General features: G+C 51.6%; 1 protein-coding gene across 2 annotated transcripts in view; it reads left to right on the top strand.

Moving 5' to 3' along the window:
- Window positions 1-3,477: 3,477 nt before the first annotated feature.
- Window positions 3,478-21,515, top strand: part of RASGEF1C (RasGEF domain family member 1C) — a 32,036-nt gene continuing 13,998 nt past the window's right edge. Inside the window, exons 1-9 of one of the 2 annotated variants that reach the window (XM_065873980.1) lie at window positions 3,478-3,654; window positions 3,826-3,948; window positions 5,144-5,281; window positions 12,083-12,283; window positions 13,364-13,438; window positions 18,472-18,561; window positions 20,237-20,339; window positions 20,855-20,934; window positions 21,021-21,116. In XM_065873980.1, coding sequence (XP_065730052.1) covers window positions 3,478-3,654; window positions 3,826-3,948; window positions 5,144-5,281; window positions 12,083-12,283; window positions 13,364-13,438; window positions 18,472-18,561; window positions 20,237-20,339; window positions 20,855-20,934; window positions 21,021-21,116 — 1,083 coding nt within the window. The remainder of the gene's footprint in view (window positions 3,655-3,825; window positions 3,949-5,143; window positions 5,282-12,082; window positions 12,284-13,363; window positions 13,439-18,471; window positions 18,562-20,236; window positions 20,340-20,854; window positions 20,935-21,020; window positions 21,117-21,515) is intronic. The other variant, XM_065873981.1, reaches the window with a different exon arrangement.

Below are 21,515 nucleotides of genomic sequence, written 5' to 3' on the forward strand. Positions count from 1 at the left end.
CAATTTTCCCAGCATCACTGGCTTCTTTTAAAATTGTGGTAAAATACACGTAACATGAAATTTACGATCTTAACCACTTTTAAGTGAGCAGTTCAATTGCATTAAATACATTCACATTGCTGTGCAGCCACCACCAGCATCCATCTCCAGAATTCTTTTTATCTTGCAGCACTGAAGCTCTCTGTGAATAAAAGTAACTCCCCATGCACCTCCTGCCCTGGGAGCCACCTTCTACTGTCTGTCTCTATGAACTTGACTACTCCAGGAGCTGCATGTAAGAGGAATCATACAGATTGGTCCTTTTGTGTCTGGCTTATTTCACTCAGCATTAGAGTCCTCAAGTTTCACTCACGTGGTAGCACATGTCAGAATGTCCTTCCTTTTTAAGGCTGAATAATAGCCCATCGTGTGTATCCATCACATTTTGTTATCCATTCATCTGTTGATGGACAGTTGAGTTGGCTTTTAAAAATTACCCCGATAGCTAGTGGGAAGCAGCCGCATAGCACAGGGAGATCAGCTCCGTGCTTTGTGACCACCTAGAGGGGTGGGATAGGGAGGGTGGGAGGGAGACGCAAGAGGAAGGAGATATGGGGATATATGGATATGTATAGCTGATTCACTTTGTTATAAAGCAGAAACTAACACACCATTGTAAAGCAATTATACTCCAATAAAGATGTTAAAAAAAAATTGGACATCCAAACAATGGATTACTGTGGGACAGTTAAAAATAAAAAGCATGAACATGCTCTGTCCTGCCATGGGAAGATTTCCAAAATGTACTATTAGTGAAACGAGCACAGGAGAGTGTGTGCAATACACTACTTTTTGTGTAATAAAGAAAGGGGGGAATATATATATTTATATTTTCTTGTCCTTGTATACAGAAGGACAGAAAAATAGGTAAGAAATTAATAAAAGCAGTTACTATGGGAGAGGGTGAATGGGGGCCACTTCCGCAGCCCGTCTGTGTTCCCAGTAGGCTGGAGCCCCTGCTCAAGGGAGGAGGATGACGTCTGTGCCAGCGCACCTTCGGGGAGGTGTGGGAGGAATGTCAGGGCACTACCGTGGCTCTGACCGCACCCACCCTATCTCAAAGGAATACCCAGATGCAGGAAGTCATCATCCCCTCTCCCCTTGCCTGGGCACACCCTTCAGAGCCTCAGTGGTACAGTCTCTCTGCATGCCTTGGCTTGCTTATGTCTGCCTCCCCAACCCCTTGCCAGCTCTGAGAGGTCCTGTCCGTCTGCAGGCACTCCATGCATGCACGCATGAATGACCATCAGCAACAGCAGGAGACACCAGAGACTGCAGCAGGGGGCCAAGCCCATCCATCCACTGATAATCGGGCCAGAGCCCAGCTGGCAACAGGATGGGTGCTTGGAGGTGGGAGGGCAACATCAGCCACCCATCTGCTCTCTGGGCATCCCTGTGAGTCATAATGGTTCTGGCCCCCAGCTCCACGCAACCCCTGACCTCCAGTGTAAACTTGCTGCTTTGGAACAGAGCTGGGTCCAAGCCCTCCCCCCTTCCTCGTGTGTCCGGCCCCCCACACCCGGCCCCCAGTACCAGGCCAGACCTGAGGTGCTCTGGATGCTTCCCAGCTCACCTCTTGAAGTTGTGGCATCCTGGCTTCCCCAGAAAGGCCCCTCTGCAGCCCCTCTCACATTGTCTGATGGACCACCCTGAGCTACAGAGAGGTTTCCAGAATCGCCTCCACCTCCACTACTGGCTCATCTTTGAGAAAACTGGGATCTGGGACAGGCTACAGGGAGGAGGTGCCAGGTGTCTGGCAGGAGAGAGCGGACCTTCCTGGCCTCAAGAGCTTTCTGTCTAGTGGAACTGGGCTCTGGTTCTGGGCTCTGGGTGTGCGGCAGAGGCAGCGCTCACCCCAGAGTTAACCACCATTCCCTGCAGGGCAGCCCCCATGTGCCCTCATGTGCAGCAGCTTTCCCACTGGGATGGACAGGAGACAATTTTGTGAAATTTTAGTTTCATCAACTGAAAATTGAACACTTACAACTTTGCTGGAAATGTGAAATAAAGCTGTGGCTGTCCCTAGGGCTGGGACTGTCCAGTCCGCTGTTCAGACTGGTTCCCGCACCCTCCCTGCACCGTAACCCAGTCCCTGCACGCCCTAGGGACGGCCCTCTGCGGGGCTGCTTCTGATCCCCAACATCAGCTTGGACTCTCCAAGTCCCTCTGTCTTTACTTTCAAGGCCAGGTCACCAGGGGGCAGGAGAAGTCAGAAACAGGCTGGGGCCAGGTTCTGCCATGGGGGCAGCAGGGGTGAGGTGAGAGGGGCAGTGGGGAGGCTGCTCCCTGTAAGGTCCCTGTGGTGAGACTGCAGGACTCCACAGTTAAAGCTGCGGGGGCTACTTGAATGTATGGAGAGATGGGTACGTACAGGAGCTGGTTAGATGTATGGGAGATGGTTAAACAGTCACAGGCTTGGCCAGGACTCGCTGCCACAAGTGCCCCAAAGGCTTCGTTCAAGAAGACTGGCCAACAGGTATATGTGCAGAGCCCGAGGGAGGAAGCACTGTCCAGTGCACACTTGTGGACGGGTGCCTGCTGCAGGCCAGGACCTTGACTCAGTGCTGGGTCAGAAGACATGTGTGCTGTGGCCCCACCTGGAGGAGGTCTGGCTGGAGACCTTTCTCTATACCAGGCACCAGCAGCACCCCAAGCACTCCACAATGCTGACAGGGAGAATCTGCTGATGCCCACCGGAAGTCAGGCCCAGCCTTAAGGGGTTGCTGCAGGGAAACAGGGAAGGTCCCACCTACGGGGAGTCACTTCAGCCACGTGCAGAGGGATGGAGGATTGAAGATGGTGGGAGAGCCTTCCTGCAAGGGGGGAATAGCTGGACAGGTCAGTGGGTCCTAATCACAAAGAGCCTGGACAGTCATTTGGCTGCAGCTGAGAGAAACTCAAACAGACTCATGTAATGGAGCAGTCCACAGAGCAGCTTCGGGCACAGCAGGATCCAGGGCCTCACCCACTGAACTCAGGAATGTGTCACTTTCCTGGCTCCTTGAGGGACAGGATGGTCCCAACCGTGCCATTCCACTGCTCAGGAACCCAGGGGAAAGAGCTTTCAAGTGCCACAGAAGTTCTAGGATTGCATCTGAGCCCTCTAGTTTGGGTCAGGTCCCCCCCAGACTCATTCTTGTGGCCAGCAGCAGGGCAAATACGTTGATTGTCTAAGCCTGGTCAAAAACAACCTTCACTGCGAGTAGGAGTGGATACTGGAAACAGTCAGTCCCTAAATGTCTAGGAATGATAATGGAAAAGAGATGATTCCTGGGGATGCAGTGGCTATGGGGTGGGGGGATCCCTCCCTGGCAGCCCTCCCAGGAGGTGATCACTGGGCTCAGGTGGGCACAGAAGAGCCTATGGGAGGCAGGGCCTGCCCAGCCAGGATCCCGGGGGACCAGCAGGTCCAAATGCCCCTTGCCATTGCAGGTAGGCATGCCCCGGACACTGAGCACCTCCGACATGGTCCCTCCAGGCAGCCTCGGCCCACCCCACCCTGAGCCCACAGATGGTGAGCAGGCCGGGCAGCCCTTCCTGGATGGAGCTCCATCCTCAGCCTCCCTGGACACCCTGATCGAGCAGCTGGTGCCCAAAGCTGACTACTACCCTGAGGTGGGTGATCCACCCAGTGGGGAGGAGGGGTAGCAGACTGGGCTCTCTTCCACCAGGCATGGGGGAGACAGCAGAGCTGGGGCTGGCTGGGCCTGGGGGTGGAGTAGGCTGGGAGGCACGTCCTTCCATGCCCTTGTGAGCACAGGCTGCCTTTCTCCCGTATCCCCCCAGAAAGCCTACATCTTTACCTTCCTGCTGAGCTCCCGCCTCTTCATCGAGCCCCAGGAGCTCCTGGCCCGGGTCTGCCACTTGTGCATCGAGCAGCAGCAGCTGGACAAGCCAGTGCTGGACAAGGTGAGAGGCAGGGCAGGGCCGGGGGCCTCCGAGTGTACTGGGTCTCCCCTGACATGCACTTGTGAATCAACATCTTGGAGAGGCAGCAATTGCTCCCGTTCTCCTGACAAGGAGCCCACAGGGGTTTCTGACTTGTCTGAAGCCCAGAGCCAGAAGGGACAGAGTCAGAACCTTTAACCCCAGTGCTGTTTTCCAATGCCCTAGGGGAGCCTTGAGCTCACACAGCCCAAACCTGGGCCCCCAGAGCCCCATGAATAGATCCCCATCTGTGGCCTGGGATGGCCCTGCTGTGCCTGCTGGTCTCCCTGCCCCCAGCACCCTCTGTTCCACCCTTTCTTCTTCTGCGGGTCCACTGTTGGCTCAGCCTTCCCTCGGTTCCCCGTATCCTTTCCTCTGTCCCTTGCCATATCCCATGGGCTACAACTGTCTATTTATACATGTGTCAGTAGGGTTCCGCTGTCCAGTGATAGAAACCCAGTTTCAACTGGCCTAAGGCAAAGGGACTTTAGTGGCTCATATAACTGCAAAGTCTCAAGCTACCACTGGCTCCAGGGACTAAAACACCATTAAAACGTGGTCTTTCTCCCTAAGACCCCTTGCTTTGTTTTCCTCTGGCCAGTCTCACTCTTGCTCAGGCAGGTTCTCTGCACGGTGACTGATGGCCTCCACGGCTCCAGGGTCATGGTCTACCCTTCCCAATCCTGTGGAAAGAGGATCCTGATAAATAAAAGCCCCAATCTCATTGGCTTAGCTTAGGCCACATGCCCCTCTGTGAGCCAGTCACGGTGCATGATGGGGGTGTGCCATGCCCTGATTGGCCAGCACTGATCTGGGCACACTCCTGGAGCCCTGGGTCAGGTATCAGCTGGGAAGGATGGAGAGGGAGACCCCACAGGAAAACAGATGCTGTCACCACAGAAAGGGAGATGGGACGACTGGCAGTTACAAACAAGAGATGACCCCCATTCCAAACGTGTGTCTGTCCCCCTCTGCTCTGCTGTGGTCAGCCCCCATCCCCATGTCCCGTCTCTGTCTCCTGGCACAAAGTAGGCACGAGGCCCACCCCACCTCGGCCATTGCTGCTGCCCCTCGGACAGCCCAGACGCGCAGTGAGTGGCTGAGACAGTGGCTGCTGTGACCCCCACCTCCCAAGCAACCCTCACCAAATGCAGACGACCCTCGGATTGCCTTGCAGGCCCAGGTCCGGAAGTTTGGCCCCAAACTGCTGCAGTTGTTGGCCGAGTGGACAGAGACGTTCCCTCGGGACTTCCAGGAGGAGTCGACCATCAGTCACCTGAAGGATGTGGTGGGCCGCATCGCCCCCTGTGACGAGGTGGGCGAGCCAAGCGGGATTCTCTTCACCTTGTCTACACCCTCACACCCCAGATCTGAGCCTGTTCCTGGGATGGCCTCAGGGTCCTCATCTCCCCACCAGCACACTGCAGCCCCTCTAAAATCAGCCCCTTTCTGCCCCATCAGAGAATCAGGCACTGCAGAGCTGGCAGGGAGAGCAGGCCTCTGGTTCCAGGCCTGGTCTCTTGACCTTTCTCCTGTCCTGCTCTCATCAGTGGCATCAGATGGCAAGTGAAGGGCTCTTGTGGCTGCGTGGTCGGGCCATAGGTCAATGACCCATTAGGCTGGCCTGGCAGAACCCTCTTCCCCAGTAGCTTGGGAGGCAGCCAGTGTATTGGGCATCTGGTGCCTCTGCGCCCCACACCCTGCCCTGCTCTCCCAGCTGCATTACTCTGGGGAAGGCACTTAAAGGTGAAAGAGGAACAAAACTCCCTACTCCCTACCTCCCAGGATTAGGGTGAGAACACTGAGGGGGAGTGCACGTTGCTTGCCTTGGGAGGAGACTGAATGCGGCAAGCTGACAGCTAGTGACATGCCCCACAGTGGGTCTGAACACAGAGCCAGCCAGAGCCAAAGGAGAACTGCCAAGGCAGGCTGGGCACCAGGAAGCTGTAAAGTCCAAGGCCTAACTGAGGCTCAGAAAGGGATGCCCTGCCCTGAGGTCATTTCACATAGCCAGCAAGTTAGTTGTTCTGAGAGCTCGGTGAGATGAGGGTCATCTCCTCCTCCTCCTTTGCATCCCCTGATCCATCTGGGGATTATAACACTTGGCTTAGGTTGCAGCAGAAAGGAGACTCAGGGAAGGCTCAATGATTGTATGGATCAGGAGGATGAAGCAGGAAGGGGAGATGCTGACTGACCGGCTTGGTACATAGTTGGCTACTTTGATGGATGAGTCGAGGGGGAAAGAAAGATGTTTGGGAAGTTGGGTAGGCAGGGAGATTTATGGGCTAAGTGGATGTGGAGAGATTGATGGAAAGAAGTGGAGGAGAAAGGTAGAAATGATAGCTAGATGAGTGGGTAGATGGATGACTAGATGGATGGGAGGGTGAGTGAATGGGTAGGTGGATGGGTGTGTGGGGGTATGGGTGGGTCGGTGAGAACATGGATGGGAAGGTGGGTGGGTGGATGGATGGATGGATGGATGGATGGACGGATGGTGGATGGATGGATGGGTGGGTGAGCGGATGGACGGTGGATTATGTATGAATGGATGGATGGTGGATTGATGGTGATGGATGGATGGATGAATGGTGGATGGATGGATGAATGGATGGATGAGGGCAAATGTTAGACTGGAGGGAGGAAGGATAGATAAGTGAATTGATGGATCTGTGGGTGGGTGACTGTATAAAAGGGGAGGTGGGCAGTAACAGATGGGTGGGAAATAGATGGTTGCAGGGACGGTAGATGGATGGATGGATGGATGGATGGATGGATGGAGCAGAGGGTATGTAGTGAGATGAGAGCCCAGTCCTCTGCTTTATCTCTTTCCTCTGCCACAGTAGGCCTTCAAGCAGGTGAGGTCTAAGCCATTGACAAGATGGATTATCTGCCCTTATCAGGCCTGCCTCTGCCATTGGCAGAGCAATTTCAGAGGCAGACCCTGCCATTCTGGCCACGGTGGCGTGGGATGGGTATAAGTCCTGGGCTTGTTTCCTTGAGAAGCAGTGCCTCCTCACTGAGCCCTCAAAAAATCTGTCAAGACTGTGCCGGGAAATCTTTTCTAACTACCCAGTAGATGAAAATAATATACAGCCAAGACCTATGAATGGGCTATAGAAAGCAGTCATCCACCAGGTGTGGATTTTCAAAGCAGAAATAACTCATTTGGGGCATTTCTCATTCCTTCCCTTGGAATCCAATTAGGTGTGCTGAGTGGTGAGAACTGGACCTGGGATTCCCTAGTCTCCATGCCACACACCCAGGCTCAGGCCAGGGGTGCCCCATGTGTCTTTGTAATCCCCAAGTTGCCCTTCCCCAGAAAGCACCTGCTCCAAGGGGATGTCCTGTAGGTGCTGGTTTCCCTCCCCTGGATGCTGCGGGTAGACTGCAGGCTGCTCCCCTCCCAGCACAGGCACAGTCTCAGCTGGGAAAGGAGCTGGTGAGCCCTGAACCAAACTGATGAGGCAGGGCCCACAGCACTCAGAACATGAGTCAGTGTCAGACCTTCTGCGCTCAGATCCCAGCTCAGAAACCACAGCTCTGTGACTTTGGGCAAGGTGCTTCCCCTCTCTGAACTTCAGTTTCTTCATCAGTCAAACAGAGACGATAACTGCTCCCACCACACAGGTCTGCGGCAAAGGCCCTGAAGTCACATGTGCTCGTACTTCAGCACTTGGTAAATGTGAGCTATGATGAGGAACAAATTCTTTCCAAAGTTCAGGCACATGGGGATTATTTTTAACTTTTTTGAAACTTTTGTTATGGAACATTTCAAACATATACAAACATAGATAATAGTAACCATGAACTCCTGTGTGCTCATAGCCTAGCTTCAACAATTATCAACATTTTGCCAAACTTGTTTCTTCTATCCCCTCACACACTTCCCCTCCCTCCAAATTATGTTTTTAAATCATAGGCATTATACCTTTTGCTCCAAAAACATTTCAGAATCATCTTGTAAAAGATTTCTTACACAGAGATAGGATCAAGATAGGATGATATAAAGTGTTGTACATAATACAGAGATGAACACAAGTGTTTTCAGAACTGCGTGTCTTTGGGCAAGTTACTTAACCTCTCTGGAACTTAAATTAATTTCTGTAAGAGGGAAGATGATAAGCCCTCCCTCAAAGGGCTGTGAGGAGAACAATGCTGCTCAGGAACGTGGAGGAGGTGGTACAGGGCCAGGAAGGAGTGGGGCTTCCCCATCAAAGTGGCTGTGAAAGGTGACACCTTTCTCTTTCTTCCTGCCCCCCTGCCATTTCCTGGAAGCCTCATATCCTCACTGTGCTCCCCACCACCTCTCAGTAACCGGGAACAAGGGGCTGGAGCGGCTCTGGGAAGGCCATTCTCTATGACTGTGGGTTCTGTGCTGCTCCAGTCCACCCTCGGCTCCCATCCTGGTAGGTTGGGCTCAGCAGTTACAGCTCAAAGACCAATGCCGAGACTGAGGGAGACTGGGGGATCACAGGAAGGCCTAGAGGGTCACAGCCCTGGTGAGGGAGACAGGACAGGAGGACAGCAGTGCCTTGGCCACACCCACTGGGCTGGCCAGAGGAGGCTGACTGTACAGGCAGCCTTCCTCACTCTGGCCTTGCTCTCCCACTCACATGGCTGTCTACTAGCTCCCGCCAAGGGCAAAGGTGGTGGACAGCTGACTCAGAGAACGAGCTGGCAGTGGGTGCAGAACTCCTGCCTGTGCAGGTGGGCTAAGCCCATTGGACATCAGCCGCAGGCTGGCTCAGGTGGGAGCTTTCAGGAACTTCAGAAAACAGGGGCCCGTACTCGTCTGGATGGAAATGGATCCTAATCACGAAACGCTCGGTCCAAGAGAACTTGGAGGCACCTGGAGAGCCCTGGCCACCACCCAGGCCACGCTTGGATGGCGACCTCTACACTCACACTCGGCTCCGTGCATGCAGCAGGCAGCTCTGTGAGAATGACAGTCCAGTCCCCATCCTCCCAGCTCACGGACGAGCCACTGGGGAGGAGCTGAGCCATGCTGGGTGCACCCTGGCGCTCGAATGTGGGCTCCTGACAGTGACAAGGAACAAACACACTGGCGTTCTCAGTGGTAGGTCCCTGGGCCTGCCTGGATTCACTGAGATCTCCCAGACGGTGTCCACAAGGTGTAGAAATCAGTGAGAGAATGAGAGGAGGTCAAAGAGAAGGTCAAATACCTTCCCCACATTCAGAGGGGGAACAGAAGATTCAGGAAAAAATCAACAGATAAGCTTGAGGTTAACACTAAAGGAAAATTTGTAAATGAATTAGCACGCAAGCAATGGCAATTGTTTGGAGTGAATATTGGTTCAATAGAAACAAGTCCTGCTAAATTGTCTGCATATTTTTAAAAATAGGGCCAGTGCCTGGTTCTATCAAACTGTAGCCACAGATGCACTGCATCCTTGACTTCAGTAGAGCTCTGAAGTCTGCCTTGGAGAGGCTGACTGTCTAGAAGCAGGTGAAGGCCAGTTTTATCTAATCAGCAAATATGTGTGGGCCCCTCCTGTTCATGCTGGGGACCAGCAAAGAGTGACCTCCAGAGAGAGGATTGGACAAGGGCTGTGAAGGAAGGGCATGGAGCTGGAGGGAGAAGGCTGTACAGGTCCTGCCTGGGTCATGGGGCAGGAGGGACAAGGGGTCAAAGGGATCGGGGAGTGGTCTGTGTCTGGAGCACAAAAAAGAGGAGCAAGGGCTACATGGAGGCCATTGAGCATGCCCAGAGCTGACCTCAGGGCCTCCCAGCCATGTCAGGTTTTTTGTCTTTGCAAAAGCAGGGAGGCAATTTAGGGAAGAAGCGTGCAGTGGTCAAATGTGCATTTTGAACAGAACACTCTTGCTACAGGGTGGAATGGAGAGAGGTTGGCGTGAATGCATGGGGTCCACTGAGGAGGCCACTGCAGCCACCAGGGAAATGACTATGGCCTGGACCACATACACTGTGGTGGACGACAAGCATGGAAATGGAAGAAAGCAAAATCAAGAGGGTTGGTGATGGCCTGGAGGGCCTGAGGGAGAAGGTGGTTTGAGGATGGCTCCACGTCCCGGTGCCTGATGCCAGTGCTCCGTTCAGCGGACAGGGATGCAGGTGGAAGAGGCAGCCCTGGAGAGGAGAGCATGACTTCTTGCATGCACCAGGTCCAGGTGGCCCCTTGCCCACATGGCTCTGGAGATCAGAAGAGAAGCTTGTCTGCACACGAATACTAAACGACACTCTGCACATGAACCAGAAAACCCAGGAATGAAGTACAGAGGATGGTGAAAAGAGGAATAGACAGAGGCAGGCGGAACCCAGCATGCAATCACAGTGCAGACAGACAAGCCTACAAACAGCCCAAGGCAGGAGAAACTGGGGAGCTGAGGCAGATGCTGCCTGAGAAACAGCCCCTGGCTTTCATGACAGGAGGTCCTTGGTGCCAGTGAGAGTTAGTCTGGTGACAGGAGAGGAGGCAGATGGGATGGTGGAGGGTTGAGTGGGAAATGCGGGATCTCAACAGCCAGTGTAGCCACCTCTGGGCTGGGTAGCAGAGAGAGGTGGGGGGCTGGTGGAGGTGTCGGGAATCACCAGTGACTGTGTCACCGGGGCTGGCTCTGACTGGACCTAACTCACCATCTTCCTGGCACTCAAATGAAGACCTGGGAGGCAGCATGTGTGCTGACCACACTTTTGGATACAGCAAAGCTGAGACGGGTTGTTCCTTCCACTGGCGACAAAGGGAAGACTTGGACCTCAGTTTACCCACACACTGCCCAGCTAACCCATGGGTGCCTTCTGGGTGGGCCCCCCACGGCTCTGGGAGTTAGGGTTAGTGTTAGGGTTTGGGCTTGGGTTCGGGTTTCCTGTGTCCTGAGGGCTCTACCACAGCTGCCCTGACACTCCACAGAGAAGCACTTTCATAAGGGGCTGGGATGCCACCTCCATCACCAGAGCTCTGGGCACCAACAATGCTGGACCTCAGTGCTCCTTTGAGCCCCATCAGAGACTTGAGGAAACACTGAGGTCCCCCAGGCAAGCCCTACACCCTACGCCCCACCTGCAAAATGCCTCTGGGTTTGTGTGCATGAAGAATGTGCACTTTTTCTATCTGAAATTACCTGGCAGTACTGACTATCCACAACCTTCTTCTGAGGCCTCTGGGACCAGGCCCCGCTGGATACCTATCTTCCTGACACCTTGTTGTTGGCAGGAGTCCAGGCCCCAGATGCCCACTGCCACTTCCAGGCCAGCTCCTGGCTCAAGGGGGTTGAATCCACCTCTGGGGGAGCCATTTGCTGACCAGTCGGGGGCCTGTTCTGTGGGCTACTGACCAAACCTTTGGGAATGTGTGGACCACTTGCTCAGTAAACCCAGCTAATCTGATGCACCTTCCTTGGAAATAGGGGTCTCTGAGGGGCAATAATCAGTTTCCCCATGGGGTGGGAGAGTGGTCCCTGCACCAAGCCCAGCATCTGAGCTGCATGGTGAGGGGCTCTGTCGGTACAGTAAATGCTTATCAAGTGTCCACTGCATGCCTAGAGCTATGACACAGAGAGGTTAACGCAGACTTCCCTGCCCCTGCCGAGCTGTCATTCTGCAGGGGAGTAAACAACCCCAATCATCTCCTGCAGGGGTCCCATAAGGAAGTCACACAAGGTGAGCTGGAGACAGAGTGCCAGGGGCAGAGGATGAACAGCAAGGCTGGTCAGGGAAAGCCTCTCTAAGCTAGGCCTGGGAGACAGGAGGGGACCCCCACTGAAGCCAAGCAAAAGACTAGCACCCAGGGCAGGGCCCATTCCACATCACCCTCCTCTAACCCTCCACCCCCTGGCAGTCCCCACCCCACGCTGCCCCTCTCCCCAGACAGCTGAGGGGGCTTGCACCCAGCCACTCTCCCTAATGTGTGCTCTTCTTGGCTCCCACTGGTGATCCTGCAGCCTTCTCCCCAGCCAGCCTTGACTGTAGGTCCCAAACCCAGCCTGCCCTGGATTGGGTCCTATTTCAGGGTGGGGGAGGTGCAGGCACACCTAGGAGCAGCCCATCCCTGACAGCTGGGGAGCCTGCCTGCCTCAGCTATTAGATATGCGGCGACAGGTTTCCAGGCCTGAGCACCCTCTCTCTACCCTCCTCTAGGCATACCGAAAGAGGATGCATCAGCTCCTGCAGGCTCTGCACCAGAAGTTGGCAGCTCTGGGCCAGGGGCCGGAAAGCCTGCTGGGCACTGACAAGCCCATCTCCTACAGGAACAAGCCTCCAGCCTCTATCCACAGGGAGCTCCTCAGCATCTGCAGTGACCCCTACACACTGGCTCAGCAGCTGACCCACATAGAGCTGGTGAGCAGACCCACACCGCCCTCCACTCAGACCCAGAGCCTGGAACACTGAAAATAGCCGGCCACCCCCCAACTCCCCGTCTTGTACCCCACCTGGTCTCAGCCTAACCCAGGGCCTGAGCCCATCACATCAGGGCCACCCAGGCATCTCCAGAGGACCCTGATTCTGGAGCAGTCTCTCACCACACCTGGGGCGAGGAACAGGAAGGCTGGAGGTACCAGCCCTGCCCAACTTTGACCTCTGGCCTGCCTGAGAGTCCAGGCCTGGGACAGAGGAACTAGGCTCAGATCCTGGCTCTGACACCACCTGATGCATGATCCTCCCACATCCAAGGCCTTCCCCACCCGGGCCTCGGTTTTCCCCATCCAGGACTCACACAGTCACACTGTACCCACCCCAGCTTTCCAGAGAAGTGCAGACAGGCCTTCCTGTGTGTGAAAGGGATGCCCTGGTCTAACCTCCAGTATATTGGGCTCCTTGTAGATGCAGAGGCCAAAGGGGCCTGCCCCAGAGAGAAGGGAAGCTGGGGAGTAGGGTTCTTTTCTTTTAAACCTCCATCATTTATGGCACCCTTACTGGTTTCCAGGCATTATATTCAAGAGTTACGTGCACTATCTCATCTTCCCACCACCTTACCAGATAGGTGCTATTATTATTGTCTTTTCACAGTTGATGAAGCTAAAGCCAGAGTGTTTAAGTGACTTGCCAGAAGTCACACAGCAGAAGGTACAGAGCCAGGATTCAATTCTGACCCAGACCCCATGCTCTTAGCCACCAGGCCTACCCTGGAGGGAGCAGGTCATTTCAATTACCCGATTTCGAACCTGGTTTCCTAGGTATCACACCCTACAAGCACTCCCTATGGAGACATTGACCCCTGCCCCCATGAAATACAGCAGCCCCTGAGCATGGGAAAGGAGGGGCTGCCCCCTTCAAGATGGTGCTAAGCTCTGTGACAACCCAGAACTGGGCTGTAGAGGCCCAGTGAGAAGGGCAGCTGGGCCCATGCCAGGCCCCCAGGGAGCATCCCTTCCCCATACATTTCCCATTTTCCCAACTCCTTTTCTGTCTCTGGTGCAGGAACAGCTACAACACATTGGACCTGAGGAATTTGTCCAGGCTTTTGTGAACAAGGACCCTCTGGCCAGCACAAAGGTAGAAGGCCCTTGGACGGACTGTCCCAGCAGTGACCCCTACTCACCGGTCCCTCTGGGGGATCCCCGGAGCATCAGCTGAGCAATCTTCGGAGGGACCAAGGGCAGATGGGCTTGGAGGGGTCGTGCCCACTCCACCCATGCCCCTAGCCCAAGGCCATCACACCCCAGCAGCCCTGAGTCCTGGGGAAGCCTGGGAGGGCGGGATGAGCCTGGCCGGGTCACCCACCCAGCGAGGGCGGAGTGGCGGTCGAGGAGCAGAAGCCCTGGGTGGGTTAGAGGGTAGAGGTTCCCACGGGCCCGCTCCAAGACCCCATGTGCCCTCCCGGTGCTTTGCGGTGGGCGCTGATGCCCTCTAGCGGCCACCCGGGGTGACGCGGGCTGGTGCCAGCTGCCCAGGGAAGTTAAGGGCATGCTCTTCCCTCTGAAGGTGGAATTTCAGAGCCTGCCCCTCTCTCTCAGAGCCCAACCAACAGTTAGCCTGGTGCTTATCAAAGAGTTAAATCCGAACCAGAACTGGAAATGTCCTGTCTTCTGCCCTGGCACCTAATAAAAGAAGAGAAAACTGAATATGCAATTGCATTTCACCTCTCGGATAAGCAAAGATTAAACATTATGGGTGTGTATGTGCAGGGAAAGGGACCGTCTCATACACGGCTGGTAAGGGGTAAAATTGGCACAGCCACTTTGGAGAGCAGCATGGCAATAGCATCAACACTTGAAATATACACTCTGGACCCCAACTTTCCACACCTAACAATTTACCCTGCAGATATACACACACATGTACACAAAGATGTATGCACAAAGATATTTGGGATATCTTTCTGTGCTTTATGACCAAAGGCTGGAAGCAAACTACCTTACCATCCACAGGGACTTGATTAAACATTATAATACATCCATACGTAGAATGCTATGCAACTATTAGAATAAGAGCGACTGTAAGAATGGAATAATCACCAAAGGTCCATTGTTGAGAAAAGAGAGTAAAGTGAAGAGCAGTGGCAAAGAGTATGTGACCATCTGTGTAACAACAACAGATAGGAGGGTGCATGATACATATCCCCTTGCACATGCGTGTGGACAATTTCTAGGAATACTGGTTACTCTGGGGAGCCCAGCATGGAGCTGGGAGAAGAGTGGAAAGGAGACTTTGCTACTCTTATTGAGTTGTTTGTTGTTCTGTTTTGTTTTGTTTGAGGGGTTGGCCCTTTCCAAGTATTATTTTTTATTGTGAAATACATCAAGATTGCACGTGACATTTCTTTACCCACTCTACTGTAGATGAACATTTTTGTGTTGTTTCCAGACTCTTGGCTATTGTAGATATTGCTGCTATGAACATTCTTACACATTTCTAATGTATGTGGGTACATTTTTTCTAGGGCACCAGTTCTCAAATGTTTTGGTCTCAAGATGCCTTTTTCACTCTTAAAAATTATGGAGGACCCCAAAGAACTTTTGATTATGTACTAATACTATCTACCGGTATTTATTCTATTAGCCATTAAAGCCAATAACTTTTTTAAATATTTATTTATTCAAAAATCATAACTCATTATATGTTAATGTAAGTTTTATGAAAAATAACTCTATTTTCCAGAATAAAAAAAATTAATGATAAGAGTGATATTGTTTTACAGTATTTTTACAAATCTCTTTAATGACTGACAATAGAAGGCAGTTGAATTCTCTCAATCTACTTCTGCATTCAATCTCTTGACCTAACATTATTTGGGTTTAAAATCCATCCTCACACAAATATGTAGTTGGAAAAGAGAGGCATATATTACAGCCTTTTCAGATAATTGTGAATATTCTTCTTTGATAGTACCCTAAAACTCAACAAGGGGTAATTTTTTAAGATCAACTGCAATTTGGAATCTGAAAATAAACTCTATCACTTTAAAATTCATTGGTCCATCTTGCATCTTGAATGGATCTTTTTGCCCATGCAGGATTTTGTGACATATATTGTCCATTTGGAAAATATGGGTTCACTGAATCAAGCAGACCTTCTGAATGTTGGCATGTTTCATTATATGATATTTTTAAATGATATTCATTATATATATTCACTACTGATATCACCCAAAAAGTTCTTAAGTATTGGGAAGCTGTCAAGCTCCACAGGCAGATACATGTTTTATAAGTTCCCAATTTTCTCTTGAAAACTTGAATTTTATCCTTGGAAACGAATACTATCAGTTGTTTTCCTTGAAGTTACAGGCTCATTTTGTTGATTTTCAAGGAAATATCAACCAAATACTGAAGTCTGAGTAACCATAATGGGTCAGTCCTTCTTTCAGGTAAAAACAGTGCTCCATGAGTAAAGTTCAGCTCACAAGTCAGTCACACCAGTGCTTTTCCGCAAGACCACCATCAAAACTCTGTGTGCAGCAGAAGTGCCTATGTCTACAGTCCTCCCTTCGTATCTGTAGGTTCTGCAACTGCAGATTCCACCAGCCTCAGATCAAAAATATTAGAAAAAATTAAAACTCCAGAAAGTTCTAAATAGCAAAACTTGAATTTACTGCTCACCCAAGCAACTACTTACATAGTATTTACATTGTATTAGGTATTATAAGTAATCTAGAGATGATTTAAAGTACACGGGAGGATGTGCACAGGTTTATGCAAATACTACGCCATTTTACATATGGAACTTGAGCATCCTCTGATTTTGGTATCTGAGGGGGAAGGTGGAACCATTCCCACCCCAAAGATACCGAGGGACAACTGCACTCCCATTTTGTCACATAGAACATGAAAAAGACATGTACTCAAGTGTTGAGATTTAATAAAACTGAAAAGTTTTGTGTCCTCAAGGACATTCTTAGTCACACTCACTTTTTTTCTTTTACTGTGAGTGTGTGGTAGTGAAGAACACAATGGCCACTGGTGTCATTTGGTGACTCTGTCTCGATTCAGGCTAAGGTGGCAGCAATTTTACCCATCATTCTATTATGCATTGGTACAAATGTCAACATGGTGAAGGGCAATAATCTATGAATATGAAATTAGGTTTGCCCTTGTGGACCCCCTGAAACGGTCTCAGGGACCCCCAGGAGTCCATGGACAACACTTTGAGATGTTGCTGTAATATATACCTATGAAGGGAATCACTGTGTCCGTCACAGGGTGGGCATATGATTAACCTTACCAGGTGATGCCAGGTGAGGCTGTATCCATTTACACTGCCAGCAGGGAGTTATTCTTGCTCCACAGCCTCACTGACGCTTGGAATTGTCAGGCTTTTTAATTTTTGTCAAACTGTTAAATGGAGCATCTTTTCATGTGTTTTGGACATTCTTGTTTTCTCGTCTATGAAATGCCTGTCCCTGATTTTTGTTCGGTTTTCTATTGGTGATTTGTCTTTTTCTTAAGGATTTTTAAGAGTTTTGTGTGAGTTTTTAAAATGTGTACTAGTTGATTATCCCTTGTCAGTTAGATGTACTGCAAATTTTCTTCTCCTAGTTGGTTGCTTTGCTTTTCGTTCTCATTCTTGTGTCTTTTAACGAACAAGTATTCTTAATTTCCTCCTTATAAGCAATTTACCTTTCTGGATTATTTTTGCCTCCATATTTTGAAGCTATGCTATTAGGTGCAGACAAATTTAGACCATGACATATTCTCAATAAATCAAAACTTTTATCTTTATGCAGTTACCCTTTAAACTCTCTTAATGCTTCTTGCCTTGGAGTCCTTTTTTGCCTTAAAGTCTATTTTGTCTAATACTAATATAGCTATGTGATGATAAATATCACATAAATATTTATCACGTGTATTTTTCAATTTTTTTACTTGTATCCTTGGGTTTGGGGTGTACCTCTTGAAAATAGCAGAAGGCTGGATTTTTAAAGTTACAGTGACTGGTCTATATCAGGGTAATTACTGCTCTAGATGGATTTGTTTTTACTGTCTTCTGTTGTACCATGTCTTCTTTACCTCTTGTGCTTTTTTCCTTCTTTCTTTACTTCCTTTGGATTCTCTGGAATTGTAGTACATTCATACAGTGGAATAGCCTACATCAATTTTTAAAATTATGTTTCCAAAGAATATTTTATAGCACATGAAAGGGTTCATGTAGAAAAATGTGGGAATATATATAGAAAATAGAGATAGAAACATACATACACACATACATACATAAATACATATGGTTGGTCCTCATTATTCACCATCTTTATATCCTATAGTCGTTGTGAACACTGAATTAGCAAATACTGAGCCATTACTCCTGGGGAAAACATAGGGTCAGGTTCCTTGCAAGCCTTTCATCACAACATTTTCATCAACCCGTCAATATATAACCTTGATTTATGTGTGTTTCTGTTTAATGAGACCTTATTTAATATATGTTGTTGATTCAATAACATTGAACTCATGGCCAACAGCACTGTGACTCACGTCTGAATGAAGCTTATCTAACACATATTTTTTTCCTTAGGGCACGTCACAACCTTCATGTGCTTAGGAACACAAGACAGCATGGCAGTGCTGTGCTTGGGACCACTTTAAACAGTGAAATCACCAAGAAAAAGTGCCAAAAAAAAAAAAGACACTAAATAGACTACAAAAAGGGCACTTGTTTACAGTATGGGAGCTGAAACCAGAAGTCAGGGCATCAGCTCAACCTCAGCTGGGAACAACACACAGGTGCATTGGGTGACTCAAATGTTTTGCCACTCTGCACATGTCCACAAATGACCAAGAAGTGACATGAGTGTTATTTGGGGGGTTACAAATGAAATTTTAGGAAGTAGATTCGCAAACACAAAATCTGTGAATAATGAGGATTAATTGTGTGTGTGGGTATATGATATATATATATATCATATTAAGTTACGTCTTTAAGTGTATAGAAAAAAAGACTAGAAGGATACATGTCAAATCATGTATTTTTGGATGGTTTTGAGGTTGTGACATTTCCCAGATTGTCTATAATGATCATGGCTGACTTCAAAAAGTTATTCGTGTTCAAAAAGTTATTGACAAAAAGCCTGAGCATGGTCCTTGTGTCTTTCCTAGCCTTGTTTCAGTGACAAGACTAACAACCTGGAAGCTTACGTGAAATGGTTCAACAGATTGTGCTACCTCGTGGCTACTGAGATCTGCATGGTGCGTAGGAAGCCAGGGCCTGACCTGGCATGGCCAAAGGTGGCCAGGGCTTGAGAGGAGCCTTCTTGGGAGGGAACCAGAAGAGCATCTTGAGCCTGTCTCCAAGCCCAGGGCCAGGCTCGGCACACTCTGGGACACCGGGTGTCACCCGGCTTGCCTGTAGTGATATCTCCCCTCTGGGTAGAGCCTGGCAAACCCCCGTCTTAGCTGCCAGGTCAGTGATGCGGTGGATCCTGGCGTGCCGGTGGATCCTGCCTCTGGCGTGGATCCACCTGCCAGTCACAGAGGGTGTCAGAGAGATGCTTGCTGAGGGAGAGGAGGGCGGGCTCTGCTTCTTCCACCTGTTCCTGGGGCGGACTGGTCTGGCCTGCAGAAAAATTCCATTTGGCTCACTCAGGACTTAGAGGTAGAAATAATCTAACCTTTAAGAAGTGGGAGATTGCACTTTAAAGTCCAGGTCTCTGGCTTCTCCTGGAAAGCAGGAAGACCAGGAAACACTGGGCTGGACATGCTCGCCACCGGGTCTCAGCCCCGCCAAGCCAGACCCTGCCCACCTTCTTCCCTTCCTTATGGCAGTGGAACCCTCTCCCAAGCCCATTCTCCCACTGTCAGGTGAAGCCCAATGTCCCAGGGGAAGATTGGAGGCAGCATATCTGCCAGGGTGGGCTCTCTGGAAGCAGACACTGAGACAGAGCTTGGGGCATAAGGTGTTTATGAGGGGTCTGCGACCGAGAAAGGAGAAGCTCATCTGTGATACCTCAGCCTGAGACAGTGCTTCCTGTCAGAGTGCCCACATCCACCCTAGTAGTTGGCCCTGATCCCCCACCTTGCTCGTCACCATCACCATCCCTGTGTGGGCTGTCCCATGAAAGGGCAGGACCTCAGGCGGGCAGCTCTCGGAAGGGGTTTTGGATGCACAGCTCCTCAGACACTACAGCAAGCTTCTTGGCAGAAGTAAGGACCACTTCTGCAATTATGGGAGGAGGGCAATCTACGTGGAAAGAACACTGTAGGGTTCCTTGGGCCTTGCCTGCTTCTGACACCGCATCACTGGCCTGGCAGCTAAGACGGGGGTTTGCCTGAGTGAAGCCTGGACAGAGCCCACCCCAGAGTCAGGCAGCGCTTCAGCCTGGGAGAGGACACAGTTTGGTTCTGACCCATCAGAGAGATCAAAGTTTCACGCACTCGACTCGAGCTGGGGTTGAAATCACAGTCAGTCGACAGAAAGCATTGGTGGGGCTGCTAGGCGACAGGGCCTCGGGGTCACCGTGGGGCCCCCGCACCCCGTGTGAAGTGGAGAAGTTTGGTGCTGGGAAGAGAGGTGAGGGAGTCATGTTTTCTGCTTCTAGGTGTAGGGGTGCTGGAGCTAGGCCTGAGAGGGCAGGAGGACATGTGGGGGCCCCCAGCACCTCCCATGCTGCAGGTGGCTCCTGTGTGGCAACAGGAGTCCCGCCAGCCCCCATCCGGCCCTCCATGGCAATGAGCTCTGTGCTAGCTCCACCCGGGGTGCACTGAGAGCCTCAGTCCCTGGGCTACAAATTGCTTTGGCATCAAGCATCTCAGCTGTGAAATGGGCTTAAAGAAGATTAATGAGGGATAGGACAGGTAAGCAGGGTGTGTGGTCAGGGCAGGGTGGGGACACCTCAACACTGAGGCTCATATGCCCTGTCCCCAGCCGTCCAAGAAGAAACAGAGGGCCCAGGTGATTGAGTTCTTCACCGACGTAGCCCGTGAGTGCTTCAACATCGGCAACTTCAACTCCCTAATGGCCATCATCTGTGAGTGGGCCGGCCAGGCCTGGAGCCCCCGGTGCAAGTGCTCCCAGAGAGGGTGGAGTGGGCACACCCAGGCAGGTGGGGTGCAAGCCACCTGAGCAGGGGGTGGGTGCAGGCTGGGCCCATGTTCCCCCCACCCCACCCCAAAGGTCCTGGGGAGGTGCCCCTTTTGAGGCAAGCCCAGGGCTTTCAGGGTGCTTGATGAGAGCTTGGCAGTGTGTCCCCAGAACCAGGGAAAGCAGGGGCCCAAAGCAGGCCCCTGGTCACAGTATAGGGCCAGTGTGGGACAGGGACTGGGACAGGGGCCCTGCACATACAGAAGCCAGGCCTACCTGTACACAATGTCCATTAGCACCCACCCACCCTCCATCTGGCAGGCTGAGGCTCCACAAACATCAGCCCTGGTCAGGGTTCAGCCTGAGGGCCTAGGCCAGCTGGGGGCCTCACAGAGGGACTGTGTAGCTCAGCACAGTCCTCCCAGCCTGGCCCTGCCCCCAGCTCAGCCTTCCCTCTTTCAGCTGGCATGAACATGAGCCCTGTCTCAAGACTGAAGAAGACCTGGGCCAAAGTGAAGACAGCCAAGTTCTTCATCCTCGAGGTAAGCAAGGCTGCTGGCTGGGCTGCTGGGTGCCACCAGCCATCCCCAGGACACAGTTACCCAAATGCCTCCCTATCTCCTTCCAGCACCAGATGGACCCAACAGGGAATTTCTGCAACTATAGAACAGCCCTGCGTGGGGCAGCCCACCGCTCCCTGACCGCCCACAGCAGCCGAGAGAAGGTAGGTCAGAGGCTTGCCCAGCCCTCAGAGCCCCTCCCTGCTCCAGACCACCTAGGCCCAGGTGGGGTGGTGACTTGAAGGTCATCTGGTCCAATCCCCTGCCCTTCTGCAGCATCTATAATAAGAGAGTTGTGTCACCTTGCTCGCATGCCTCCAGTATAGGGAACTCACCACCTCCCCAAATAGATCAACCCACCCCCCAGCAGCTCTAACTGATAGCAAGTGCTGCCTTGTGGGGTTGTGTCAGCCACCTGGGGCTGTCCTCTCCAGAGGGCCACACAGAGTAAGGCCGTTCCCTCTTCCAGCCACCAGTCCTTCTGAGCCCCAGGCCCCGCCTCCCTCTCTCCTCCTGAGTCAGCAGCCCCACGCCTGCCCTGCCATGCTGTGGTCTCCAGTTCC

The sequence above is a fragment of the Phocoena phocoena genome, chromosome 3 (assembly GCF_963924675.1).
Source record: "Phocoena phocoena chromosome 3, mPhoPho1.1, whole genome shotgun sequence".
Taxonomy (NCBI): Eukaryota; Metazoa; Chordata; class Mammalia; order Artiodactyla; family Phocoenidae; genus Phocoena; species Phocoena phocoena.